The sequence below is a fragment of the Protomyctophum parallelum genome (genome assembly GCF_964188405.1).
Source record: "Protomyctophum parallelum genome assembly, chromosome: 1".
Taxonomy (NCBI): Eukaryota; Metazoa; Chordata; class Actinopteri; order Myctophiformes; family Myctophidae; genus Protomyctophum; species Protomyctophum parallelum.
This window is the reverse complement of record NC_139697.1, coordinates 66,940,277-66,966,340: the sequence shown is the minus strand read 5'-3', so window position 1 is coordinate 66,966,340 and position 26,064 is coordinate 66,940,277. Positions and strand designations below refer to the sequence as shown.

The 26,064-nt window shown below is 42.4% G+C and overlaps 1 protein-coding gene across 1 annotated transcript in view; it reads right to left on the bottom strand.

Moving 5' to 3' along the window:
- Positions 1–1,584: 1,584 nt before the first annotated feature.
- Positions 1,585–26,064, bottom strand: part of ufm1 (ubiquitin-fold modifier 1) — a 28,903-nt gene continuing 4,423 nt past the window's right edge. The window contains exons 3-6 of the mRNA XM_083783670.1: positions 25,773–25,830; positions 11,769–11,808; positions 6,524–6,556; positions 1,585–2,284 (exon numbers count right to left, since the gene is read on the bottom strand). Coding sequence (XP_083639796.1) covers positions 2,217–2,284; positions 6,524–6,556; positions 11,769–11,808; positions 25,773–25,830 — 199 coding nt within the window. The 3' untranslated portion in view covers positions 1,585–2,216. The remainder of the gene's footprint in view (positions 2,285–6,523; positions 6,557–11,768; positions 11,809–25,772; positions 25,831–26,064) is intronic.

Sequence of the window (26,064 nt, the reverse complement as noted above, 5' to 3'; positions counted from 1 at the left end):
TTAATCTTTATCTCGATAATGACCACCTTATTGATCCGGGGTTTATTGATCCAGGCTTTTATCAAGCCCACTATTGAGCTTTTTTTGTGGAAAGACAAATTCTGAACAGAACAGAGTAGTTCACCCAAAAACGTACTTCTTTTCTATCAATTACACCCCATGAAGCCTTGATTTTGCCTTGTATTGTGATATTTGGCAAATTTGGGTATTAAATAAATCTTAAGTCTATAAATTGTCACTACACTGTTTTCACTCATCCTGTATGTTGGTTTGTTTGCTGTTGAGTGAGAAAACAATGTAGCACATTAAGCTAATCATCTGAGGACCCCAAAGAATTTGGACCGCCAAATTGACACCAATTATCCCACGGAAAAGATATGCCAGGGACCCGCATAAGAGAAGATTTTTACGGCTGTAGCAGTGATTCTCAACCTGTTCAATTTCAAGGACCCCCCAGTTTGACATGTGAAGGACCCCCATTAAATGGCATTTCTATCTCCGAGACCCCAGTTGTAAAATCAACGTTAATTCTACTCAGAGTTTCAGACCCATAAGGGTCCATTTGGTTCCAAACTATCATTTAGCTGGGGACCCCCTGGAACTCCCTCAAGGACCCCCGGACCCCACTTTGGGAACGAATGGTTTAAATGAGTGTTTCGCCTCTAGTCAGTCAGAGCACAGCAGACAAAGAATTGGCTGGTGAAGTATTAATGTGAAACATTGGCTGCGCCGACCTTATCGGGACAAATTTGGGGCCACCAAAAAAGCATGAACAATTTCAGGACAACCGGGTCTAGACAACCCGTTATTAGCATTTATGTAGTACGTCTATCAGGTGGGGGATTTTATACTGATGTAATGTCTTGAAATAGAAATGCAAGGCGGACAAAAAAACGTAATTCAATTACGACCCAGTAGAGGGCAGCAATGCTCCACGACAAGTGGTTTATCTGGAACAGATACAGAACTATAGTAGTAATAATTAAATTGCAATTCTTTATTAAAATAATGTAACTTGGGGGAATGATTCATGTGCTACCATCTGTAGCAGTTCAACGGTCCACATTCAGTTCAATGTGCAGCAGCAGCAGGTCATGTTTAATCAATGTCTGGTCAGGAAGAGTTTGTCTTGACAGCAGATGGGAGACGATTAAAGGCCTTGGTGTACGTTTGTTGCGCACAGTGTTGTGCACAGACAATAATGATGGGGGGGGGGTCGCCAAATAATTTTGGGGGGGTCGCGAGACATGGCCGAAAACGTTGAGAACCCCTGATCTAGACTAGAGTACACAACCCGTTGTGAGCTTGTAGATCGGCTATTTTTTGGTGGGCGACACAGCCATTAAACAAAAGTATGAATCTGTCTTAAGACTTTTTAATGAGGTCATTGCATTGTCCCAACTTTTATAAATATCTGGTGTACACCTTTTGTATGTTATCCCCTGAAGAAGGCAACTCTGTTTGCCGAAACGTTGGAAATAAAAACTTGCATCGTGACTACGAGCTGTGCGACCTCTCCTCTTTCCAGTTAATGAGGTCATTGCAAACAACAACGAAAAAAAGCAAGATGCGTGTAAACATCGGAAAGGTTCGTTTGTTAGACATAACATTTAATTATATATGTTTTTGTCACAACTGAAAATGTACAAAAGTTTTAGCTAGTTATAGCTGTTCCCCTTTTTCTTTCTTTCTTTTTAATTAGTCTTGGAAATAGTCTTTCTCATGGAGCAGGCGCAGCCACTGTGTGCGTGTGTGTGTGTGTGTGTGTGTGTGTGTGTGTGTGTGTGTGTGTGTGTGTGTGCGCGTGCGCGATATGCCATAGATGTCTAATGATGCCAGGATGGAATAAAGTTTACAGAAATAGCTGGACTAGAATTGACGCACGATGTGTGTGTGTGTGTGTGTGTGTGTGTGTGTGAGAGAGAGAGAGAGATAAGTATAACCTTTACAAAATGCAAAGTAAAATACTGAGTTTCAATTTAACTCAGTGTACACAAACCAAAATGGTTCCATTTCTTCACTTCCCCGAGTTAAATTAACAGTCTGCATTTTACAGTGTATACGTTACGTATACGTGCATCAGTATTCAGTCATCGTCATTTGGGGGCCAGTAAAATAAATATGAATGCAAACGGTCTGACGAGGTGTTTTCCTCCCTGGGACTGGGAGGGAAGGCTGAGTCACTGTGGAACTGAAGAGGAAGAGGAGCGTGGTCTTCATCGGCCTCCCACTCGGTCTCTGGGGATGATGCGGAGCTCCGAGCCGTGCTTTAGAAACACGTTCCCTGGAAGCACAACACACACCAGCGTTTAGTACCGCTGTACAACTACAGCATGGTGCTGTACAACTACAGCATGGTGCTGTACAACTACAGCATGGTGCTGTACAACTACAGCATGGTGCTGTACAACTACAGCATGGTGCTGTACAACTACAGCATGGTGCTGTACAACTACAGCATGGTGCTGTACAACTACAGCATGGTGCTGTACAACTACAGCATGGTGCTGTACAACTACAGCATGGTGCTGTACAAACACCTACCCTAGAAACACACCACCGTTAAGTACCGCTGTACAACTACAGCATGGTGCTTTACAAACACCTACGCGAAACACACCAGCGTTAATTAAGTACCGCTGTACAACTACAGCATGGTGCTTTACAAACACCTACGCGAAACACACCAGCGTTAATTAAGTACCGCTGTACAACTACAGCATGGTGCTGTACAAACACCTACCCTAGAAACATACCACCGTTTTTTAAGTTAAGTTTTTGTGTGTGTGTGTGTGTGTGTGTGTGTGTGTGTGTGTGTGTGTGTGTGTGTGTGTGTGTGCGCGTGTGCGTGCGTGTGTTTTTTTTGTGTGTGATACAGCTGCGCCCTATGGTGGCGGGCGCCGGGCCAAATAAAATCTCCAATAATGAACTCCATAATAATATAAACAAACAGGGAGCCAGAGCATCACCAAGGAGATTACACATCGACGCCTGAGATGGCAAAATGGCACCAGGCAAAATAAAAAAACCTGGGAGGCCCCAAAACCACCTGGCGCAGAACTGTGACACAGGAGCTGGAACAGATGTACAACTACAGCATGGTGCTTTGGAAAAACACGTTCCCTGGAAGCAGCAAAGACACACACAAACACAACTTTCCATATTTTTCAGCGACAAAAGTAGCTTTTAGCTTTCAGATGCAAAAGCTTGCAGCGCGGCACAAAGCGACATGGTGTGAAGTTGTGCATCTGCTATTTTTGAATATCCAACATTATAAATGGATAAAGTGGTTGAAATGATGGTGACGCTATTATTAAACCATTTTTCTGGTCAAAACATTGGTAGTCAGTGGTCTATACAGGACTCTGAATGCTATTCAGTATGTCAGAAATGGAAGGTTGTTGTTGCATTGATCAAATGCAAATTTATCATGGTATATTGGTGATGATTAATCACCATTCAAACTATATCCAAAATATGCCATGTGTCTCTGTATATTGTTGTGGGGAATGGGAAGATAAATGACAGAAGGCTATACATACTGTACATTTAACATACCGGCATGTATGCACCGTCATGCATGTTTTATTCTTCATAACAAATCCAGTGTGGTGGGATGGTGTTATTGATAGATATTTCGGGGAAAAAACTGGATATTGGGGGGTTGTTTTTTTGTCCAACAGTGGTCGGTCTAACCCACCCTCTAGTGGCTACAGATTTTGTCCTAGGAGGCTGACATGTTGCAGGAAGTGTCAAGTGTGCTGGTAGGTAATATGTTCATACCAATTTGCCTAAAAAGGGACGTTGCAATGGGAGTGGCCTGTGGCAAAAACATGCATAACGTGAACAGTAGAGTCACAGATTTGCACAATATCTTTTGTTGGTTATGACCCAAAGAACAGCTCAGTAACTGTTCATGTCAATTGCTTAAAAAGGGGTGTGGCAGTGGGTGTGGGGAAGCATAGCTCAAAATATCAAATTGTATGATAAAAGCGCCAAATATATTGGAAACAACTGGATATTGGGGCCATTGCAGATTGTTTTTCTGTTGACCATGGCAGCCAGGTGCCATGCTACCAGTCCAACGGCCTATTGTTCCAACGTTACACATTATAACAAACCCTATCGCCATTCTAATTTAACATTACATGAGCAGACATCTTTTCTTAAATGCTTGCTGCACACTTGCTGTCTGGTCATCATGGAGCACATCATTTCCCCCCGAAAATAATTATAAATAAATTAGTAATTGAAAAAAACCAACAAAAACAACCCACGTATTAGAAGGACAATATCAGTCACCAGAACCAAGAACGGGTGTTTAAATGGCTTAAAATGATACAAAATATCTAAATACTGTATATTTTTATTATCCACGAGGGAAATTTGTTTTGCTCAGGTCAATGCACACATTCAAGACAATACATAAATATACAAATACGATAAAACGTAACTTATAAACAAGTGAAATATCCCTTAAACACAGGAGTTAGGTGCTATTCACAGCAGCCATACATTGGAAATAAATTGGGCGAAAAACAACAACTACATGATGTTGGGTTTTGGGACTATTAAATGTCTGAAACCTACGTTTCAGACATTTAAGTGGTAAGTACTGGTACACTGCGTTCTTTGCAAAAAGGACCCAAAGCTACATCCGCCCGAAACTCTACAGTACATATTTTTATTTGTGTTTATTCCTCTTTGGTAGCAGTTCTATAATCCATAAAATAGAATTACTCGATGGACTACATTCTCACACGCAGTCGCACACACACACTTTGTGTTGTGCACTCGGTCACACCGCATCAGTAGCGAAATGCTCACAAAGCGTCCATTGTGAACCCTTTAGATGTGCTGTTTTTTGAAGGTTTTGCCCATAATGACGTCAGGGATAATGTGACTAAACTAGATGTGATGGGGAGTTGGGGGAACAGACACATTCACAGTGTTCCAGTGATGAAAGGAGGCCAAAAGAAAAGAGGTAAAACACTGAGATCCATTTCCACACCATGGCCAAAGTTTAGCCCATTAGCGTGACCGATAACACTTCCAGCAGGTCGACACCCGGGAAGAAATAGGCAATTAAAAAAAAGGGGTGTCTGGTCTGAATGTCTGTTATTCAACGAACTGAAGGAAGTACATGTCATAAATATTCCATGTGCTTGGTGAGCCAGAGTGAGTGAGTGAGTGAGTGAGTGAGTGAGTGAGTGAGTGAGTGAGTGAGTGAGTGCCCACCCACCACCGTGGACTATATCGTTTCTGTCGGGTGGAAACCTCATATGTCCAAAACTGTTACTTCTAATCATCCAAATTCAAAAAAGAGCTAAAGTAGCAGATCTACAAGCTCAAAACGCATCACTTCGTACAGCGTTTTGAGCGTGTAGATCTGTCGGAACTAAAGCCTGCACGCTAAATTTACACTGCAGATGTTTTTCTTTTTCTTTCTTTACTAGTGTGCAACTGTGCATGCCCTCTGCAAAAGTCAAATACAGAAGGACTAGAAGCTGAGAAGCAGCAAACTGTAGAGACAATGAGATTAAAACAGAATTAATGGCTTTGATCAAAAGTTAAGAGGGTTCTGATTAGGGAACACTAGAACTCTAAAAGTCCACCAGGGCTAATTTGCAGTGTGCACCTACACTACAGTATGTCAGGACTGATTAGAACTGCTTGGACCCCCAGGGTGTTTTGAAATTCTAAAGCTAGACCCAGGGACACCACTCCTTTGCAGGTCGACCAAAAGAAAGGCTTCTAAATCCTAATAGTTTTCTGAAAAACCCATGTTTCCATGTCAGTTGTGCTCAACCTTTTTCATGTCAAGGACCCCCAGAATTATCTCTATTGGGCCACGGACCCCCATCTCAAAATATGTTGTTCCGGGGACCCCCCAGAAGCAAATATTTTAGTTAAAAATGTTCTCGCCGAAATATATATTCAAAGATTTGCGCCACATTTTCACAACTTTTCAAAAATAGCAGACCTACAAGCTCGTAGGTGAGCTTGTAGATCTGCTATTTTTCAATAGCTAAAGTATAACGTAACGCTTAAAACACCAAAAAGGGGTTCCCGCCCAAAATGGCTTAATTCAATTAAATGTATAAATAGCGCTCCTTTGGGCTTTGCATCAATATTCATGAGTCAAACAAATGCATTTTTTATCAGAAGTAGTATCACAGAAACATGCAGCCCCCGGGAAAGAAATATATTGGTTTTGTATTTTTTCTCGCAAAACAACATCAACAGTATTAACTACTAGGAAACATGCTTTGTTTAATGATTTGGAACCAAAAAAAGCTCTGCTGAGAAAAATCCCAGTACAGATTTGATGTTTCATTTATGTCATACCGTCCCCTGCTCTAAGCAAAACAGGTAACTGGAAAAACTATTTATGAACGCGTTAATTTACGGAGAGGGGGGGGGGGGCACTAAAACTTAAAATATGGATATAAGACGCTTCTGCGACGATATCGGGGGTGGGGAAGTGTACAACACAAACTATAATATTATGTCCAAAACTCACCTGCCGTCTGTGCGGGGTTGATTCCTATTCCGTCTGCGTGGCGACCATGAAAGAGAGGAGAGAGTGTGTGTGAGTGAGAGAGGGATGCATTGTTGTACAAAGGACCAAAGGAACATTCATCTGCAATATATTGACAACAACACTGGTTACTTCTGTACAAAGCTCACAGTGTCAACAGTGTACATTTTCAGCCCTGTTGAGAACTCTAGTTTTTTCGGCTGCCGGGCGAGGCTGCACTAATTAGAACTTTGGGGCAGGCCCGTCTAGAGTTTGAATGGACAAGGTACATGTATCCGTCAAAAGGGAGACATCGAAGATGGGGTGTCAGAACAGGTTCTGACATATATATATATATATATATATATATATATATATATATATGGAGAGTTTGAGGTGTTGAGGTTTGAGATGTGGAGTTGCTGGCCAATATTGATGACATCAGGGATCTCCATATACTATGACATCAGATGTCACCATATATGGGGGCTTTTCCATGTATGGGGGTTTTAAGTGATACACTGACTGACTGACGGGAATAGCACGTTTTCATAGTAAATGTGACCTCCTGGGGGTGCTTGGCACAAAGCCTTTTTCAGATGGTGGTCCACAGCCAAATATATATCCATTTGGGGGTCCTTGAGACACACACACACACACACACACACACATACATAGCGTAAATCTGTGTGTGTGTGTGTGTGTGTGTGTGTGTGTGTGTGTGTGTGTGTGTGTGCGCACCATGATACTGTATCTGAGTGCAATTTTATTTACCGACTTTCAACTTTCTTGTGTCCCTCCCAAAATGTATAATTTCAAAAACGTCAAGAAATGCATGATGGCAGTGACAGCTTGTCCCTCTAGACTGACTGAAATGTATGCAGTCAATAAGCTTAGAACATGTCTAAAATAACCTAAAATATATTTTTAAGGCGATAGCTAAATAAGTGTCATAATCCGATTAATCGATTAAAACCATTTTGGGCGGAACCCCTTTTGGTGTTGGCATTATGTTATGCTTTAGCTATTGAAAAATAGCAGACCTACAAGCTTGTAGGTCTGCTTTTATTTTATTTTATCGAAGAACGACTGACATAGAAACATAGCGTTTTCAGAAAGCTGCCAGGATGTAGAAGACATTTTTAGAATCTGATCTCAGGTCAGAATGGGTTAAGTAATCGGCAGATGAATCGATTATGAAAATAATCGTTAGTTGCAGCCCTAATTTGTCACACAAACACACACACGCACGCGCGCACAGGATTACATTAGATGATTGACACAGGGGTGAAAAATGGGTTACAAAATCGTGGGGTAAAAAATATAAAAAAAAAAAAAACGCTATGATTTAGAAAGTGTGTGGAGAATATATACGCGTGTGTGTGTGTTCCTGACTCCCCGTTATGTTGTGACTGTTCTGTGTTTCTCTTAGAGGACCGCAATGGAAATAAGCCTTATCGTGTCGTTCATCCTCTGTGGTATTTGGTCCTTATTATGTACATTGTGGAGATTTTTCACTATTTAGAAAAACATTTAAAATAGTTCACATCGAGAGACGTGTGAGCTTGTAGATCGGCTATTTGAACCATTTTAAAAAGGTTTTTTTTTAAAGGTTTTATGAAATAGTAAAAAATGGCAAATAAGTTTAGGGATATGTGTTGTTAAGGGATGGCACAATATATAGCCCATAGTATAATAATAGTTGGGCAAAAATAAAAATACAACAGAAAATAAAGGAAGCATTGGGCCTATATACAGTACAAAGACCTACAGAGCCTAGAAAGTACTGTAAAGAGACAACCCAGCAAGCCAAATGACGTCATGGTGACGTTATGACGACGTCCTCCGGTGACGTTCAGGACTAGGCCAGATCACAGCCCATATGGGGATGATCTTTACGTCATTTCCAGGACATCTTCATCAGTTTAAATAGCCCATTCTGACCCGAGATCAGATTCTAAAAATGTCTTCTACATCCTGACAGTTGTCTGAAAACGCTATGTTTCTATGTCAGTCGTTCTTCGATTTTTCAAAAATATCAGACCTACAAGCTCGTAGCGCTATGAGCGTGTAGATCTGCTATTTTTCAATAGCTAAATCATAACATAATCCTAACACCAAAAGGGGTTCAGACTAGTACGGGCGTACTGTGGGAGTCACACTCTGAGCTGGCTCAGATGAAAGGTGAGCGTCAGCGGAGAGGCGAGGACGTCCGTCGACGACGTCCCCGGAAACATGGCGGTAATGACACAATCAATCAATCCCACATCTGTCGACGATTCTACTGGAGCAACACCTGTTGATTCTACTATTAACTCCATCCAACCACCTGTTGATTCTACTATTAACTCCATCCAACCACCTGTTGATTCTACTATTAACTCCATCCAACCACCTGTTGATTCTACTATTAACTCCATCCAACCACCTGTTGATTCTACTATTAACTCCATCCAACCACCTGTTGATTCTACTATTAACTCCATCCAACCACCTGTTGATTCTATGACTGACTCCTCCACGACAACACGTCATGACGTCGTCTGCTTGGCCTTAACCAATCAGAGGAGCGCTGCAACAGCAACACGGTACGCCTGTCTCCAATCCATAGCAGTTCTACAAGCTGGCACAGAGTGTCGGGCTATGAGCTTGTAGATCTGCTATTTTTTTAAGTTTAAAATAACTGTTAATGGTTAAAGTGGTTAAAAGATATAAGGCGGCACCGATGCGGCCTCAGGTCTAAATGGGTTAACTTTGTTGTTTTTTTGTACAATAACGTTACTTGATCATACTACAGTGTCACACAAAAGCATCAAAAGTAGCAGATGCTCAAAGCGCGGCGTGGAGCTACGCGTTTTGAGCTTGTAGATCTGCTACTTTTGAATTTGATTCCTGAAAAGTAACACTTTTGGGCCTAGAGGCCTAGACCAGACAGAGATGAATTATTACATAATTGTTTAATCGTCAATGATTTGAGATAATCACAGTTATTTTGCATAACTGTCACAATCGTTTTAGATGGGCTATTCCCATTATTTATTTATTATTATTGCATTTTGAAAGTAAAAGGTTATCAGTAATTTCTTTGTATATTGGAAGTTATTCATAATAAACATAAATGTAGTTTGTATTTATTTATGTTCCAATGTTCAGTGCCAAAAACATAATCGTTAATCAGTTATTTGTGTGACAATGAATAACCATGTAAAATGTCTCCCGATCATCTCGACAGCTATACAGAAAGACACCCTGGTCTACCTGGCATTCATCTGGACAGGCCTACAGAAAGACACCCTGGTCTACCTGGCATTCATCTGGACAGGCCTACAGAAAGACACCCTGGTCTACCTGGCATTCATCTGGACAGGCCTACAGAAAGACACCCTGGTCTACCTGGCATTCATCTGGACAGGCCTACAGAAAGACACCCTGGTCTATCTGCCATTAATCTGGACAGGCCTACAGAAAGACACCATGGTCTACCTGGCATTCATCTGCACAGGCCTACAGAAAGGAACCCTGGCCTACCTGGCATTCAAATCAATTCTGACGATGATGATGATGATGATGATGGTCTGATCTACTCATCCATCATGCACACCAATCAGACAAAGGCTGTTGTGAGAGGAGCCAGGAGGACACAGGATGAAGATGATGTTGATAATGTGATCTATGCTATACCGTCAAACCTGGTTCTATAAACGACCTCGATGCCGAGGTCATCAAAGCCCCCCAAAAATGACATGTTTGGATGTGTACAAAAATGTAATCTCCTTTTATTGTCGCCAAAACGATTAGTAGAACATTCTACTTTCATCTTGTATCTCACCTCCACCTCAAAGTGTACTTACTGTGTATATGTGTATGGATCAATTGACCATCTATACTGTATATTTGTGCATAGATATACTGTATTGAATATCAGAATGTACTAGATCTCTATATTGGATATCTGTACAGAGATATTCATTCTGTACTGCATGTCTCTGTGTACTGTCCAGTGTCTAACCAAATAATGCAAACTAGAATTGACAGGAGGAAAAAAAACCTGAAAGGAGTTAAAAGGATGCTTTCATTGCTTTACAAATAATTTAATTTCACGTAAGCAGAGTATGATTGAAACAATGAAGTTTATCTTCAATTTGTTTAAAACCCATTTTGGGCGGGAACCCCTTTTGGTGTTAGCATTATGTTATGCTTTAGCTATTGAAAAATAGCAGATCTACAAGCTCATAGCGTGCCACCGAGTGGCGCGCTACGAGCTTGTAGGTCTGCTATTTTTGAAAAATCGAAGAACGACTGACATAGAAATATAGCTTTTTCAGAAAAATGTCAGGAGGATGTATCAGACATTTATAGAATCGTTCCCAGGTCAAAATGGGTTAACTGTGCCAGCTGTCAGAATCTTTGAACATCTAATGATGGCTGACTGACTGCTAGAGTATATTTTACAATCTATGTATGGGTCACCTCGTCCACTAGTTCTGGATGCTGTCACTATGATGAATATACTGTACCCGTGTTGATATAAATGTATCCCAAGCTTTATTCACACAGGACTAGTATGATTAGATTATATTTTAGAGATCGCAGAAATATTATATCGTTGACGCCGGGCAGAAACCTCTTGTCCATAGTTTCTTTTTTCTTTTCGTAAAGTTCATAAATTTGATCATACTAACTACGGCATCACACAAAAGCATCACAAGTAGCAGATCTGAAGGCTCTCCAGCTTGTAGATCTGGTACTTTTGAATTTGAAAAAAGAAAAGGTTTTGGACATATGCTGTTTCCACCTGACAGAGATGGTATGGTACACAGTCACGTCATTTGCCGCGTTTTTCCTTTACAAATTACAAATCACACGCACGCAGACACACATAACCAGCTCTGACTCAATGCTTTATATTCACAGTAAATAAATGAATATAATATATAGACATTTTAAAATGTTAAAAACATATTTGGACTGTATACGTTTTCTCTGTGCTTTGTGTGCACTTCTACTGTCCTGTGAATAAATAGTCCATGTTCATCTATGTACATGATTGATTTGAAACTATTGGATCATTTTCTTAGCGGTTATTCTATTGATTACTTTTTCGATTAAACTATCAATGTTGCAATGTGTGGACCTTATTTTTTCCACCACCATAAGTTTTTGTGTATTTTGATATAAAAAAGAACCAACACAAGCTTTAACATTGAACACAGCATAATACATGTTTTCTTTTGGTCTGTCAACTCACCATTTGTTATAATGGCACTGGTCGCTGCTGGCACTTTGAACTGCAACAAGTCAAAAGAAGAAAACAAATATCAAGGCCATATCAAGTACACTGAGCAACAGCATAGGTTGCTACTGGGTCAGAGCTCGCAAACCGTTGTGAGCTTGTAGATCTGCTATTTTCTCACGGATGCTAGGGTTCAAGTGGTTAAGCCAGGGCTTCTCAAAGTGGGTACCTTGATGCAATTCCAGGGGTGACTCAGATTGCTTTGATAATATTTGGAATTGATCAATGTCACCACTTATACCATCTATACCACAGACTCAAGTTAAACTGTACTTAGTGCGTTCTTTTCCAGCCTACAGTACACCAACGACAAGTACAAGTAGTCTCTCCACCAAAAATAGCAGATCTACAGAGCTTGTAGATTGGCGAATGTGTAGATTTGGTGAATGTGTTCCCTCCAGAATAGGAATGCTGGGGTTTAGACGCCAAGCATAAAAGTCATGGATGGAAATGAAAACAAATATCCTCTCCAGTTTCTCCTCGCGATATACTGCATCTTTGGGAGGACGATTCACATTTACATATTCACTTACCGTTAATGACAAAAGTTGCTATAAAGCAACACTGTAATTCAGGGGTGGTGTGGATGAAAAGGTTATGTGCATTTTTGACCTGAGCCAAAAATGTTCGAGAACCACTGGGCTCACACACACACACACACACACACACACACACACACACACACACACACACACACACACACACACACACACACACACACACACACACACACACACACACACGTGGGGACAGGGGAGGAGAGGAGAGGCACACACAGATTCCTGTGTGCTTTCAAAATGTGTTTTTCAGAGTATAAAGTTGGCAATGCTTAGCAGAGTGTCACTAAAGACGCAAACTCACTCTCACAAAGTTAAACCTATAGTTCTACACAATACGTTGTACAAAAGGTTCTTTAAAGCAAACTTTCCTCTTCTACATTTTATTCATTTGTGAACCTTATAGAACTCATCACTGCATTCCTATGTGACAGAGTGGGCTGGGCCTTTCTTGGCCCGACAGGCGAAATAAACATTGGTATCGGTTTATTTTTAAAGCAATTGATGGGACTTTACCGTCGTATATTACAGCTCTGCTGGATCGGAATCCTGTAACATATATAGGACACGCTCCAGTCACTGGCTCACACTAAAGGTCTGTAACATATATAGGACACACTCCAGTCACTGGCTCACACTAAAGGTCTGTAACATATATAGGACACACTCCAGTCACTGGCTCACACTAAAGGTCTGTAACATATATAGGACACTCCAGTCACTGGCTCACACTAAAGGTCTGTAACATATATAGACACACTCCAGTCACTGGCTCACACTAAAGCTCTGTAACATATATAGGACAAGCTCCAGTCACTGGCTCACACTAAAGGTCTGTAACATATAGGACAAGCTCCAGTCACTGGCTCACACTAAAGGTCTGTAACATATATAGGACAAGCTCCAGTCACTGGCTCACACTAAAGGTCTGTAACATATATAGGACACTCCAGTCACTGGCTCACACTAAAGGTCTGTAACATATATAGGACACGCTCCAGTCACTGGCTCACACTAAAGGTCTGTAACATATATAGGACACACTCCAGTCACTGGCTCACACTAAAGGTCTGTAACATATATAGGACACACTTATAACGATTACAATAATAACAATTAAATAAATCAATTATAGCAAAAATGAGGGAGGTGGTGGGTCAGTTCAGAATAAAATCACTAAAGAAATCAGTAAATAAGTTTAACTGTAATTTAATAAACTTAAAACAAAATGAAAATTTCAATAACAACAGTCAACTTAAATGAAATCAAAATAAAATAACTGTCTCAAAAGGGATGGGTGTGAGGTTCAAATGTCCTGGCACTGTTCAAAGCTAACTTAAATGTCCACAAAAACAATCCAAAATGGAACCCGCTCCAAAGTTGCGTAGTGGAAAGTCTCCTCGGCTCTTACCGCCCTTTCACCCGGTACGCAAAGTCCGTCCTCCTCATAATCCAAACTCCAGGGAAATAATCCAAAATGTAAAGAAAGTTCTCCTTCTCCAAAGGGTATAAATCCAAACGATCCCACGAACTACTATAGCAAGACTTGGGATAAATCCTCTTGCTTCTCAGTGTAGCCTGTGTGTCTGTCTCTCTCCACCTCCACCCTGGACTGCCAGACTCAATCTCTCCAGGTGGCCCAAACAATGTGATTGCCCCTCATCAGCCAGGTGAGCTGTGGGCGGGGCTTCACAATCACTGCCTGTTCTGTTACCATAGCAACACATGTATCTAGCTGGTTTCTAATGGCATAGTCCAGCAGATAACTAGAAAAAACGCATAGTGTGGCAGATAGGTGGAAAATAATAACATACATGAAAATAGTGCATAGCAAACAAAAAATGCATATAAACAATGTGACTCTGGGCACAGATGTTACATATTCCCCTCCCCTAATGGAAGAGGCTCCTTGGGGCCAAAGTAAGCCTTCAGGTTCTGCACATGATATACATCACTATGATCTTTCGGCCCTAGAAGTGACACAGAATAGTTGACAGGGCCTAACCTTTTCTGTATCTTAGCAGGGCCCTTCCACTTAGGTGCGAGCTTGGCCATGAAACCTGCTTCTGCTTTGGACAGGGGGTGATCTCTGATCCACACTAGGTCCCCAGGTTCAAATGTGACCTGCTCACGCCTGAGATTGTAATAGCGACCCTGTTTCTCTTGAGCCTTTGCCACATGCTGTCTGACACTCTCCACTAACCTCTTCTGTCTTTCCAGCAAGGCATAAGTGGTCTCGTCAGGATCAGGGGCTCGGCACAGGACCCTCTCCAGTGGGCCTTTCAGTTTGCGTCCCAGGGCTACTTCTGCTGGAGTGAAGCCCGTGCTTTCCTGCCATGCCGAGTTGATTGCGAACCGGAACTCTGAAAGCCACATGTCCCATGTATTGTGCTTGTCCTTGACAAAAGATGCCATCATTGTTTTCAAGGTGCGATTGATGCGTTCGGTCAAGTTTGTCTGAGGGTGGTATGCTGTTGTTAGCTTCTGGACCACACCCCACTGTTGACATATCTGTGCCAGCAGCTGAGAGGTGAACTGTGCCCCTCTGTCAGACACGAGGTACTTGGGGGTACCCCACCTAGTGAAGATTTCCTCGATTAGCAAGGAAGCTATCTTGGGGGACTTCGCTTCTCGTATGGGGAACAGCTCAACCCATTTGGAGCAATAATCGACTACCACCATAAGGTATTGGTTGCCTTTCCTGCTCCTAGGAAAAGGCCCCATGAGATCAACACCCAGCATGAAACCAGGCTCCTTCACGGCAGTCGATTGTAAGTGGCCTGAGAGCTTGGTCAGTTGGGGCTTGTACTTCTGGCAGGTTATGCAGTTCTTGGTGTACTCCCATACATCCTTCCTCACATCTGGCCAGTACGCAACATCCAACAGTCTCAGTAGGGTTTTCAGCCTTCCTAGATGTCCTCCAAGTGGGCTGTCATGGAAGTAGTTGAGGAATTGGGACCTCATTCCTTTTGGGATGAACAACTGCCATTTCTGTCCTTCCTGCTTGATGGGTACGATCCTGTACAGGAATCCATTTTCGAGGGCATAGTGGATGCGTCCGTGTTTGACTTTTCCATCTTGCACCTCTTTCACCAACTCTTGTACTTCAGGATCATACTGCTGAGCCGCAGAAATATCGGCCCAGTCTACAGGGAGGGTGCATCGGTGACTGTGAACAGCACGGCTGACACACAGAATGGCTACGTCTTCCACCCCGACAGGTGCTCTAGACAGGGCATCTGGAACAACATTAAATCGTCCCTTCCTGTAAATGACAGTGAAGTCGAACTCCTGTAGCCTAATTGTCCAACGTGCCAGTCTGGAAGTTGGTTTTGGGTGGTTGAAAACCCACGCCAAGGAAGAATGGTCAGTAACCACCTCGAACTTCCGCCCTTCAAGAAAGGCTCTCCATTTCTCTACCGCCCATACAACGGCAAGGCATTCTCTCTCTGAGACAGAGTAATTTCTCTCAGCAGGGTTGAGGACACGCGATGCGTACGCAATGACTCGCTCAACGCCTTCCACCTCTTGGGTAAGCACGGCCCCCAAACCGATGCCACTTGCGTCTGTCTGAACCTTGAAAGGTAAACTGAAGTTTGGTGCCATCAGCACTGGAGCTGTGGTGAGAGCCTGCTTCAGATCTTCAAAAGCGGCTTGGCACTCTGAGGTCCACACCCACGGTGTGCCCTTCTTTTTTAGCGCATTAAGGGGTGCAGCCCGTTCAGAAAATCGGTGAATGAACCGATGATACCAGCCGGCAATTCCCAAGAATCTTTCAATGTCCTTCACTGAGGACGGTGTCGGGAAAGACAAGACAGAATCAATTTTCTTCGCCTCAGTGTGGATTCCTTCGCCAGACACCTCGTGACCCAGGAAGGTCAGTGATCGCTGGAAGAGGTTACACTTCCCCAAGTTCAGGGTGAGTCCGGCGCCCTGCAGCCTGGAAAACACCTCCCTCAGGTGCTGTAGGTGCTGCTGATCGTTTTGTGAGTAAATCACAATATCGTCGATGTACACAAAGCAGAACTTCCTTATCAGCCCTCTCAGGACTGTTTCCATGAGGCGTTGGAAGGTTGCCGCTGCGTTCTTGAGCCCGAAAGGCAGAACAAGGAACTCATATAGACCCTGTGGAGTGGCGAAGGCTGTCTTGTGGATGCTCCGCGGATCCATTCCCACTTGCCAGTATCCACTCTTCAAGTCAAGGGTGCTGAACACTGTGGCAGCATGCATGGACTCTAAGATCTCATGAATGTGAGGCATGGGGTAGGCGTCCAAAGGGGTTTTAGCGTTGACAGCTCTGTAGTCCACGCAGAACCGAAGCTTTCCACATTTCTTCTTCACCAACACCACAGGTGCAGCCCATGGTGAAGCAGATGGCCTGATGATTCGCTTGTCCAACATGTCCTTAATCTCTCCTGCCACATACTCCTGTTTCTCCAGTGACATCCTGTATGCACGTCGACGGATAGGAACCTCATCGTTAGTTAGGATGCTGTGGTTAACCACTGAGGTGTGGCCAATTGCGTCCCACTTCTGACACCAAATATGTAACATCTGTGCCCAGAGTCACATTGTTTATATGCATTTTTTGTTTGCTATGCACTATTTTCATGTATGTTATTATTTTCCACCTATCTGCCACACTATGCGTTTTTTCTAGTTATCTGCTGGACTATGCCATTAGAAACCAGCTAGATACATGTGTTGCTATGGTAACAGAACAGGCAGTGATTGTGAAGCCCCGCCCACAGCTCACCTGGCTGATGAGGGGCAATCACATTGTTTGGGCCACCTGGAGAGATTGAGTCTGGCAGTCCAGGGTGGAGGTGGAGAGAGACAGACACACAGGCTACACTGAGAAGCAAGAGGATTTATCCCAAGTCTTGCTATAGTAGTTCGTGGGATCGTTTGGATTTATACCCTTTGGAGAAGGAGAACTTTCTTTACATTTTGGATTATTTCCCTGGAGTTTGGATTATGAGGAGGACGGACTTTGCGTACCGGGTGAAAGGGCGGTAAGAGCCGAGGAGACTTTCCACTACGCAACTTTGGAGCGGGTTCCATTTTGGATTGTTTTTGTGGACATTTAAGTTAGCTTTGAACAGTGCCAGGACATTTGAACCTCACACCCATCCCTTTTGAGACAGTTATTTTATTTTGATTTCATTTAAGTTGACTGTTGTTATTGAAATTTTCATTTTGTTTTAAGTTTATTAAATTACAGTTAAACTTATTTACTGATTTCTTTAGTGATTTTATTCTGAACTGACCCACCACCTCCCTCATTTTTGCTATAATTGATTTATTTAATTGTTATTATTGTAATCGTTATACACTCCAGTCACTGGCTCACACTAAAGGTCTGTAACATATAGGACAAGCTCCAGTCACTGGCTCACACTAAAGGTCTGTAACATATATAGGACACTCCAGTCACTGGCTCACACTAAAGGTCTGTAACATATATAGACACACTCCAGTCACTGGCTCACACTAAAGCTCTGTAACATATATAGGACAAGCTCCAGTCACTGGCTCACACTAAAGGTCTGTAACATATATAGGACACACTCCAGTCACTGGCTCACACTAAAGCTCTGTAACATATATAGGACAAGCTCCAGTCACTGGCTCACACTAAAGGTCTGTAACATATATAGGACAAGCTCCAGTCACTGGCTCACACTAAAGGTCTGTAACATATAGGACAAGCTCCAGTCACTGGCTCACACTAAAGGTCTGTAACATATATAGGACAAGCTCCAGTCACTGGCTCACACTAAAGGTCTGTAACATATATAGGACACTCCAGTCACTGGCTCACACTAAAGGTCTGTAACATATATAGGACAAGCTCCAGTCACTGGCTCACACTAAAGCTCTGTAACATATATAGGACAAGCTCCAGTCACTGGCTCACACTAAAGGTCTGTAACATATATAGGACACGCTCCAGTCACTGGCTCACACTAAAGGTCTGTAACATATATAGGACACACTCCAGTCACTGGCTCACACTAAAGGTCTGTAACATATATAGGACACACTCCAGTCACTGGCTCACACTAAAGGTCTGTAACATATATAGGACACACTCCAGTCACTGGCTCACACTAAAGGTCTGTAACATATATAGACACACTCCAGTCACTGGCTCACACTAAAGCTCTGTAACATATATAGGACAAGCTCCAGTCACTGGCTCACACTAAAGGTCTGTAACATATAGGACACACTCCAGTCACTGGCTCACACTAAAGGTCTGTAACATATATAGGACAAGCTCCAGTCACTGGCTCACACTAAAGGTCTGTAACATATATAGGACACACTCCAGTCACTGGCTCACACTAAAGGTCTGTAACATATATAGGACACACTCCAGTCACTGGCTCACACTAAAGGTCTGTAACATATATAGGACAAGCTCCAGTCACTGGCTCACACTAAAGGTCTGTAACATATATAGGACAAGCTCCAGTCACTGGCTCACACTAAAGGTCTGTAACATATAGGACAAGCTCCAGTCACTGGCTCACACTAAAGGTCTGTAACATATATAGGACAAGCTCCAGTCACTGGCTCACACTAAAGGTCTGTAACATATATAGGACACTCCAGTCACTGGCTCACACTAAAGCTCTGTAACATATATAGGACAAGCTCCAGTCACTGGCTCACACTAAAGGTCTGTAACATATATAGGACAAGCTCCAGTCACTGGCTCACACTAAAGGTCTGTAACATATATAGGACAAGCTCCAGTCACTGGCTCACACTAAAGGTCTGTAACATATATAGGACACGCTCCAGTCACTGGCTCACACTAAAGGTCTGTAACATATATAGGACACGCTCCAGTCACTGGCTCACACTAAAGGTCTGTAACATATATAGGACACACTCCAGTCACTGGCTCACACTAAAGGTCTGTAACATATATAGGACACACTCCAGTCACTGGCTCACACTAAAGCTCTGTAACATATATAGGACACACTCCAGTCACTGGCTCACACTAAAGGTCTGTAACATATATAGGACACTCCAGTCACTGGCTCACACTAAAGGTCTGTAACATATGTGACCAGTGCCAGTGATTTAAACCACAAGGGGGCCATGGTCATTTTTCAGTTCTTTACATATTATGAAACTGCACACTGCAACCTTTCATTTGATGTATTGCTCATTGAAATTGGGGGGAAAATGAAGAAGATATGACCATTTTAAACTTGTTGAACTGTAAACACCAAGGTACTGAATTTGCCATTCTAAGATTTCAAAGTATTTAGCATCTCTGAGGCCTGGAATGGGTGTGACCCATAGATACTTGCATAAACACTCCCCCCCATTCACTAACCACTCCCCCCACTAGGTTAGCTGTCAAGTGTCAAGTGTGCATAGAATGACTTGAGTGAACCAAGTGGGCTCTTAAAATAAGAATAAATAGAGATGAGAATTCTAATTATTTTGTTTATTTTCCACATACTTGAATTTGCATACTGTGACAATGACAAATAAGAGTGGCATAAGAATAAAATACAACTAACAGTTTAACATTGCACTTTCCCTGTGACTAAATAAATATATACAGTTTAAATTTGCACTTTCCCTGGGACTAAAAAGTATAAAGTTTAAAATCTCACTTTGTCTATGGACTAGAAATATATACAGTTTAAAATTGCACTTTGCCTGTGACTAAAGAGTATACAGAATATAAAGTTTAAAATCTCTTTGTCTGGGACTAAAGAAATGTATACAGTTTAACATTGCACTTTGCCTGGGACTAAATAAATATATACAGTTTAAATGTGCACTTTCCCTGGGACTAAAAAGTATAAGGTTAAAATCTCACTTTGTGGACTAGAAATATATACAGTTTAAAATGGCACAATAGATTTATAAATGTTACACTCGGACAGTCTTCTTTGGTGCTGTGGACTTTGGTTTGGGGCACGTTGTGTCTTGTGCATCATCACGACAGAATTTTCTGAGTTCTTTAAAAAGATATTCCTGACGGGCTGTGTCCAGTCCAGGTGGGGGTTGTACTGGAAGACCATGTACTGGGGGTAAGACCTTGGGATCTTTGAGCAGCTGAAACGCCACTACTTCTGAGTCACGGTGTTTTTGGGCCATCACCACACCAGGCTTCGTGGTGTCAAAACGGAAGTGCTGGTAGCTCTTTATCTGTGGGAGTTTGCGGAAGTAGGGAGTCAGGTGTTTTTGCCAGTCGAAGCCTTCAACAAGCACTGTCCCATCTTCATGTCCGACAAGCTGGGAGAGGTTCACTCCCTTCTCCTCAGAGCTTTTAGCCATCACTGTCGCGATGTCTGCCAAGGTGTCAACTCTGCTTCTCCTGTAGACTTGTTTGAACAGTCCAAAGCACCAGTCAGGACCAAACTTGGTGTGGCCAGCAATCAGCAGATGGACTCCCAGCTTCAAATGTAGCTTGTGAATGGTTCTCCACGCACAGTACCAGAGCATGAAGTTGTTTTTGTTTTGGCCACTGCAGTTGTCACAATGAAGGTCAACGTATTTTTCTCCAACTCCATAGTTGTTGAAAAAATGATGTAAGTAGCTGATGACTGCATTACTGCCTTTTCCTGATGCCATGCCTTCATCAATCAGGTAATTCACTTGCTTCGCCAATCCTTCACAGTGGATACCAAAAAGGCCACACTTGCGTGCAGTGAGGAAAAACAACTGGCTAACCTGGAGAGAAGATGAAGGGTAGTGCACCTGAAAGAAGAAACATTGAAACAAATATATACATTAAAATCAATATCCTGACTGAATACAGAATGGACATTGCTATGACAGTAATATGCAAGGCCCTCTGGAGTAAGTGTGGAAATGTAGTGGCGTCATCAAAGTTGCCCACCCCTAACACATGCCTATCACAGTAACACAGTCAACAAACAATATTGAGGATGAGAATCATTCCTACCTGTTGTGCGAAATCAAAGCTGTAGTGCATTGTGAGGTCCCTGCTTGCATGTGTGGAGGGGCCTAGAGACAGCTGGCCATCCGCACAGATCTTCTTACTGGCAGCGGACATCTCCTGGTACAACTGACGCTCTCTATGAACAAGTGCCAGGTGATCGATTTGCTGCTGGTGCTTTTCTGCCATCTTCTCGTCGCTTATGTTCACACTTCGGCTCAGCTGGTAGTTGTCTTTGTAGCACTGCCAGCACAGATCGGTCCTGGGTTTGACGCTTGTTACCTGGGGGATAATCGCCTTCCACAACCTTCGGAAGCAGTTCAGTCCAACAACACGTTTCCCTGCAATAGAGAGAAAGAGAGACTTAATTAAAATGGGCTGTGTACAACTGTACATACATCCTATACACGACTTAATCCCTATTAAAAAATAACTAAATAAATATAACATCAAGAAAAAATATTTCAACAATAGCTGATCTACAAGCTCACTCTTTTTTATTTTATTCTTTCAAAACAATAACCTACCAGCTTCCATTGCAGCCTTGTAGAGACGCCAGACTGATGCTTTGGTCACATTACTTGGCAACAACTTCAGGCTGTAATCCTTGTGTCCGGGATGTCGACCAGGCAAAGATATGGCATGGACCTCTGCATAGTTTGTGATGAATGTCAACACCAATGTGATGTCCTCTTTAGTCAGAAACTTCTTGTTCGTCCTGGGAGCCTTTTTCCTCTGCCGTGGAGTGAGACCATTCTCATTGTAGTGTCGCTTAATTGCTTTTAGAAGGGTGCTGCTGATCCTGGACAAAAAACAACAAACGCTGGGTTACTAACTAACAACGTTAGTCTGCCTGGACTCCATTTACTGTTCAGCGCTTGGATCCGGTCTAGAGCCCGCCCACTTAAACCTACACATACATACACGCACACAAACGTTTCCGTATCCGCTCTATACCGGATGCTATTATAAACAGCGCTAACGCTAACACACTGCAAATTAAAACGCTACTGCATCATGTATCAAGACTAGTCTTACTTAAAACAAACTAATCATAAACAGACTGATTTCAGAGACTATAGACCCTGAATATAAACAAGATGATAATGAAACTCACCCATAGATGAAGCAAAATGTAGCTCGACACACCACGATGGCATTCACCATGTATGTGGATCTGTTGAACTTTCGCTTCGCGTTGACTTTCTTCGTGGATTGAGTCATTTCGGAGTCGTTCATACAAGTCTTTATAATCGCCAAAATAACAAGGTCTTTCTGGTCCTTTGTCAACGCTGCCATGTCTGTTCGGGTCTCCCAAATCATGCCTGGATCGAGTTGTTTACTGCAAGACGAATGCGGCTGTTCTACGTTCTCTTTTGCTCTTTTATGACAGCCGCAATCAAAGTTTATTATTTTCTCCATTTCTGCTGTTCGGTCGGTGTCCACGGCTACATTATTAACTTCTGGTACAAGTAAAAGCGAGGCGATGCCGACCTGTACACCACCCGGCCCAGCTGTTCCCCCAGACTCGTCTTCCTCGTCCTCGTTATCACAACACAAACTCCTGTTGATTTGATCGAAAACAACGCCATGGTCTTCATCATCCGTGTCAGATTCATCCGTGAGATCTAAACCCGGGTCACTGCCACCGTGTATGAAATCTGAAATAAATGTTCCCAGGAGATCGTCTTGTGCCTGTCCATTTAAAGCGTTAAGCAAGCGGTCCAAGTTACTAGCCATGATCACAAACAAACAACAAGAATGATGTTGTGTTTACTGACAGCCTGAACACGTTGTACTGATGGGCGGTGATCGGCTACGTGAAACTGGAGAACAATACATAGGTATGGCCAATCGAAACAGCTCTATGTAAATACGTGCAGGAATGTTCACACCCCCAAAATACGGAAAATAGTCTTACATTATAGAGACATTTTTGCAACGTAATTACAACAACTTAATGACACTAAACCGACTTTCTGATGGAATAAAAACATTCTTTAACATTCCAACTGTTTTAATTTGACTAAAAACGAAAACCACCCAAAAAAAAAAAAGAATCTAATTTGGTATAATGTGAAGTTCCATTAGAGCCGACTTGTGGTTTAATTTACTGGCACTGGTCACATATATAGGACACACTCCAGTCACTGGCTCACACTAAAGGTCTGTAACATATATAGGACACTCCAGTCACTGGCTCACACTAAAGGTCTGTAACATATATAGGACACTCCAGTCACTGGCTCACACTAAAGGTCTGTAACATATATAGGACAAGCTCCAGTCACTGGCTCACACTAAAGCTCTGTAACATATATAGGACAAGCTCCAGTCACTGGCTCACACTAAAGGTCTGTAACATATATAGGACACGCTCCAGTCACTGGCTCACACTAAAGGTCTGTAACATATATAGGACACACTCCAGTCACTGGCTCACACTAAAGGTCTGTAACATATATAGGACACACTCCAGTCACTGACTCACACTAAAGGTCTGTAACATATATAGGACACACTCCAGTCACTGGCTCACACTAAAGGTCTGTAACATATATAGGACACACTCCAGTCACTGGCTCACACTAAAGGTCTGTAACATATATAGACACACTCCAGTCACTGGCTCACACTAAAGCTCTGTAACATATATAGGACAAGCTCCAGTCACTGGCTCACACTAAAGGTCTGTAACATATAGGACACACTCCAGTCACTGGCTCACACTAAAGGTCTGTAACATATATAGGACAAGCTCCAGTCACTGGCTCACACTAAAGGTCTGTAACATATATAGGACACACTCCAGTCACTGGCTCACACTAAAGCTCTGTAACATATATAGGACAAGCTCCAGTCACTGGCTCACACTAAAGGTCTGTAACATATATAGGACAAGCTCCAGTCACTGGCTCACACTAAAGGTCTGTAACATATAGGACAAGCTCCAGTCACTGGCTCACACTAAAGGTCTGTAACATATATAGGACAAGCTCCAGTCACTGGCTCACACTAAAGGTCTGTAACATATATAGGACACTCCAGTCACTGGCTCACACTAAAGGTCTGTAACATATATAGGACACTCCAGTCACTGGCTCACACTAAAGCTCTGTAACATATATAGGACAAGCTCCAGTCACTGGCTCACACTAAAGGTCTGTAACATATATAGGACACGCTCCAGTCACTGGCTCACACTAAAGGTCTGTAACATATATAGGACACACTCCAGTCACTGGCTCACACTAAAGGTCTGTAACATATATAGGACACACTCCAGTCACTGGCTCACACTAAAGGTCTGTAACATATATAGGACACGCTCCAGTCACTGGCTCACACTAAAGGTCTGTAACATATATAGGACACGCTCCAGTCACTGGCTCACACTAAAGGTCTGTAACATATATAGGACACACTCCAGTCACTGGCTCACACTAAAGGTCTGTAACATATATAGGACACACTCCAGTCACTGGCTCACACTAAAGGTCTGTAACATATATAGGACACACTCCAGTCACTGGCTCACACTAAAGGTCTGTAACATATATAGGACACACTCCAGTCACTGGCTCACACTAAAGGTCTGTAACATATATAGGACACACTCCAGTCACTGGCTCACACTAAAGGTCTGTAACATATATAGGACACACTCCAGTCACTGGCTCACACTTACAGGTTCCAAATGTAAACACAGAACTGGGGAAAACAGCCTTTTGTTTCAGTGCCCCAACCACGTGGAATGACTTACAGCTTAAATTAAAGATCTGCAGCTGTGTCTGCAACTGCAAGATCCAGACTATGTATGAGCCTTTAGGGGCAGCAATTTAACTCAAACAACCTGCCAAATGTGTGTGTACAAACTTGGTAGTGGCAACTAACTCTTAAACCCCTCTGGCAGCCAGGTCAGATTTAGATTAGACTTCTTTTTCTTTTGTCCAGTAAACATTAACGATCCGATAGCTCTTCACACGGTGATTCTATTTTATGTATCATGCCAAACAGCGTGACCAAAGCTTAAAGTATTGATCGAGCTTCAGCACAAGCATGGTATTGATCTGGGAGACGGGGTTGAACCTAGGGGTATCCGTTAAATTGGGTTCACCTGAGATGAAAGGATTTTCTCTAACTGGAGGCCCACAATGCTGCACAGCGCCAGCCAGGATGGAATTATACAGACTTTTGATAAATGTATATAAATAAATACTGTGAGTCCATACAGTAATATTCAATAGTTTATAGTGTGCAGCCCTACCTCAATCACACACCTCTTCCTACACAGTCACACTTTCATGTGTGTTCATTTAAATTGTTCATTTAAATTGTACAAATGGAACCAAATGTACCCGGTAGCGGGTCCATTTGGTCTACACTAAACCTGAGGATGTTACAGTGTACATCTGCACAACGTTCCTGAATGTATGAACATTATTATTACATATTCCGTACCTCCTCAGCCGCAAACTTCAGCACTGCAGTGAATGGTGTGCTGTCTGGGACACTGAGGCTGCAATACAAACAATGCAAACATGATGATTTCAGCATTTTATATATCATATATTTTATATAACCAAAACTCTTACTTTCCTTCTGCTTGGATGAATGAATGATTCAATGTATTTATTTGGTAATAAAAGGAAAGAGCAAATCAGCACATCCACAACATTTTGTAGAGACAATATCACAGAGGATAAAAACACAATGAAGCCTTATTAACCCATTTTGGGCAGGAACCCCTTTT